Source organism: Dromiciops gliroides, chromosome 3 (genome assembly GCF_019393635.1).
Source record: "Dromiciops gliroides isolate mDroGli1 chromosome 3, mDroGli1.pri, whole genome shotgun sequence".
Taxonomy (NCBI): domain Eukaryota; kingdom Metazoa; phylum Chordata; class Mammalia; order Microbiotheria; family Microbiotheriidae; genus Dromiciops; species Dromiciops gliroides.
The window spans coordinates 506098585-506102975 of NC_057863.1; the positions used below are offsets into that span (position 1 = coordinate 506098585).

Consider the following 4391-nt stretch of genomic DNA (forward strand, 5'->3'; position numbering starts at 1 on the left):
CAAAAATGTTTTCTTCATTGAGTGATATAATAATAAAATTTTGTTATTAATATGATATTTTATGTTTATAGTTTTCTTAATGTTGAACCAACCTTCAATTCTGATATAAATTCCAGTTAGTAATAACATATAATCTTTTTTATAAGCCACCGTAGCCTTCCTCGTCACTAACATTTTGTCTAAATTTTTATATTGTTCATTAAAGTTACTGTTCTCTTTTGAATCTTTCTAATTTAGATATCATGACCTTTTTTATCATGGGGGCAATTTAGTAGGATTCTTTCTTTTTTTATTTTTAAAAAATGTTTGTGTAATATCTGAATTAATTATTCATTGAACGTTTGATAGAATTCATTTATAAATCTGCCTAGTTTTGGAGCTTTTCTCTTGGAGTTAATTTATGGTTCATTCAATCTCTTTTTCTGATATTGGGTTATTTAAATTCTCCATTATTTCACTGATTATAACATTTTACATTTTAAAAGCATTCATCCATTTCATTTAAATTGTCAGTTTCATTGGCATATAGTTAGATGCAATCATTTCTTTCTTTTTTTCTTTTCTTTTCTTTTTTTTTTGGTGAGGCAATTGGGGTTACGTGACTTGCCCAAGGTCACACAGCTAGTAATTGTTAAGTATCTGAGGCCGGATTTGAACTCAGGTCCTCCTGAATCTGGGGCCTGTGCCCCATCCACTGTGCCACCTACCTGCCCCGATGCAATAATTTCTAATAATTTCCTCTATGCCCTTTTAATTTGTTTTGATTTCTCCCTTTTCATTTTTGATGCTGGTAACTGAATCTTCCATTTTCTTCTAAAATAAAAAAATAAAATAAATATTGGTTTATCTATTCTTCTTCAATGGTTCTTATGAATTCAATGAATTTTTTGTTTTCATTTTTGATAATCTCTTGTTTATTTTTTCAGGACTTTTATTTAGGTTTTTAATTGGGGTTAAAAAGTGTTCTAAAAGGTTTTTTTTTTCCTTAGGAACCATGATAGGGTGCATAGTAGGAGAGGTAGCATCACAATATGAGGATTATGGTCACCCTATTTTTACCAAAGAGCACAATTGACTTATCCTTTAACTTTTAACTCCTTCCTTTATTTATGCATTATTTTTTTCCAAAAAGCAAAACAAGAGTAGTCCTCAAAAAACTTAAACTTTTTTATGTTTTGGGAGTGGATATAGGTAATATACATATAGAGAAGCAAGTCCAATGTACACATGCAAGTGTTCATGCATGTATGCATGTGTGTACATGTGGTTAACATAAACTCTCATGTGTCCAAATCGTGCAGAAGGGTGGGGAGGGTCTAACTTCTTTAAAACTTTAATGAGCTTGGTTTTAGTATTTCACACGGTGCAGAGAATATTTTCCTCTGAACAGAAATAGAACACATTTCTGTAACTGTCTTTATTCCAAGTTGATAGGATCATATAGACTGTTCATGCTCCCATGTATCCTCTTGAGAGCTTGGTTAGGGTCTCTTACCTTCTGATCTCATACTCTCCCTCTAATTCTCTGAATCATGTAGAAAAGTCCTAGAGATGGCAGCTACATAATGCATTGTTCAAGAGAGAAATTCTCAGTTAGAACCAAGGTTAGAAAAAAATTGGGGAAGGAAGTGAAAGTCTGGGAATCAACAATCCCATGTGTCAATTTAAGGGTTGAGGACAAGATTGAATCCCTTAAGAGAAAAAAATAAGCTCTGTGGTACAGTGTATAAACAATGAGTTTGTAATTTCTCCTCCCTGAAGAGTCTATTTCCAGGAGAGAACTTGCTGAATCTTCTCTTTACAATTGGGTCTGTGAGATCTTCAGAGACAAAATAAAACCTTCAGTTTCCCTGTTGACTCTGGTGACATTAGTAGGCACAATTTCCTTCCCTGTAGCTGGAACAGATTCTCTAGGTGAAGTTACAGCAGCTATGAATTTTAGAGCTCAAAACATCTCTTAGGTCAGTTCAGAGGCTGAGGTGTGTTCTCTGATTGCCTCAGTGGAAAAGGGACTATCAGTGTCTCAGAGGGTGAATTTCTGATCATCCTTATCAGAGTTATTTCCATTTCAGGGCCTCAAAACCAGTAAGGACCAACAGTGAAGTATCTATGCAGGAAAAGGGTGAGTAGGTAACACATTTTGATTTTTACTACAATTTTCTCCTTTCTACCTTGCCAACCAGGAGATATCAGGATTCCATAAAATCACATGCCTGACCTCTGTCACTGATTCATATTTCAGTCTTTGGTATAGGCTAAGTGAGAGTGGAGAAGAGAATGTGCAAAGAAAATGGGGCCCTTGTTACCATTAGTTCCCTACCTCCTTAGGGCTCTCTACTCAGGCAAAGGGACTCTGGACACAGTCAACAGAAACTGAGGTAGTACAGTGAATAGACTCTGGATTTGAGTCAGAAAGAACTGAGTTCAAATCCAGCTTAGGTACTTACTAGATGTGTGACCTTGAGTAATGTCATTTAATTTCTATTTACTTCAATTTCCTCAGCTATGACTTTTACATAATAATAGAATCTACTTCCAATTGTTGTTGTGAGATTAAAATGATATAATATTTGTAAAGAATTTAGGGCAGGATCTGACACATAATTGGTGTTATGTTAATGATTATCATTATTTTTATTACTAATAACATTATAAATAATATTATTAATAATATAATTAATGCTAATAATAATATGTTGTCCATGGGCATTTTCAGAGCTTGTTGGGGGTATTAATTCACCTCTTAAATGAGGACAGTAGTTAAAGTATTTACCTGAGGTATCTGGCGTAGGGGGTGTTGTGGAGGATGGGGGAAACTACTGTCATTTTCCAGATTTGTTTTTGCTTTGGGGTGTGAGGAACATCAACTGTTACTCTACAGGGGAAATCAAGAACAGTTTTTTGCATTCTTCAAGTTCATGGAGACTGTTACTTAACCCAATCAAAATCCCTGGATATCTTGGGGATGATAAGAACAGAACCTGTATGGAATGGTGATGATATGTTCTAGACACTTCCAGAATTGCTCTTTTTTCATAACTGGGGAAGAGGGTTAATTGAGCTTATTTTGCTAATGGTATGACTTTTCTCTTCTCCTCATAGATCCCTCAAGAGGAGAATGGCTTTGGAAAATACCTCTTCAGTGACTGAGTTCATCCTTGCAGGCTTAACAGATCATGCAAAGCTCCAAGTACCTCTCTTTCTCCTGTTTATGGGGAACTATGTGATCACTATAATGGGGAACCTGGGACTGATCATTTTAATCAGGATGAATTTTCAGCTTCACACTCCTATGTACTATTTCCTCTTCAACTTGTCTTTCATAGATCTCTGTTACTCATCTGTCTTTACTCCCAAAATGTTGATGAATTTTGTCTTAAAGAAAAACATCATCTCTTATTCAGGATGTATGACTCAGCTCTATTTCTTCTGTTTTTTTGTTATTTCTGAGTGCTATGTGTTGACAATAATGGCTTATGATCGTTATGTTGCCATCTGTAATCCATTGCTGTATAATGTTACTATGTCCAATCAGGTCTGCTCATGGCTAGTGGGAGGGGCATATGTAATGGGGTTTGCTGGTGCCATGGCCCACACTGGATGCATGCTGAGACTGTCCTTCTGTGATGTCAACATCATAAACCATTACATGTGTGATGTTCACCCCCTTCTCCACCTCTCGTGCACTAGCACCCATGTCAATGAGCTGGTGGTTTTCATTGTTGTGGGCACTAACATCATAGTGCCTAGTATCACCATCTTTACCTCTTATGCTCTCATCCTGTCCAGTATCCTGAGTATCAGCTCTACTGAAGGCGGGTGGAAAGCCTTCAGCACCTGCAGCTCCCACATAATTGTTGTTGCTCTTTTCTTTGGGTCAGCTTCATTCATGTATCTCCAGCCCTCTTCATCAGAGTCTGTGGACCAGGGCAAAATAGCTTCAGTGTTTTACACAAATGTGGGGCCCATGCTAAACCCCCTCATTTATAGTCTGAGGAATAAAGATGTTCAGGTTGCCTTTAGGAAAACTTTGAGGAGAATGTTTTTCAGCACAGAAACAAGATTTTCATAATTTGATTTGAGTTCGAGGACCCTTTTTCCCTTGATTAAATAAAATTTTCTCAGGAAGGAATATTTACCAAAGATCTTTTTTCTCTGCTCTCTATTGCCCAACATTATACCAGTGGGATGTAATTCCTTTGATTTAAAGATGCAGTGGAAAGTGTGCTGTCTTTAGAGTAAGATTATCAGGATTTTAACCCTGGATGTTCTTTTTTTGGTGACCTTGGGCAAGTCCCAAGTCCCTTAACCTTTGTGGACTTCAGCTTTTTTTCATTTGTAAACATGGTGGCAATACATGAAAGTAGGTTTTTATGAAAATAGTAATAAAA

At 36.2% G+C, this 4391-nt stretch overlaps 1 protein-coding gene across 1 annotated transcript; it reads left to right on the forward strand.

The window, feature by feature from the left end:
- Nucleotides 1-1031: 1031 nt before the first annotated feature.
- On the forward strand, nt 1032-4072 carry LOC122751717 (olfactory receptor 8B3-like). Its single transcript, XM_043998868.1, has 2 exons — nt 1032-1043; nt 3113-4072. Exons 1-2 carry the CDS (start codon nt 1032-1034, stop codon nt 4070-4072), a joined length of 972 nt encoding a protein of 323 aa, XP_043854803.1.
- Nucleotides 4073-4391: the final 319 nt, after the last annotated feature.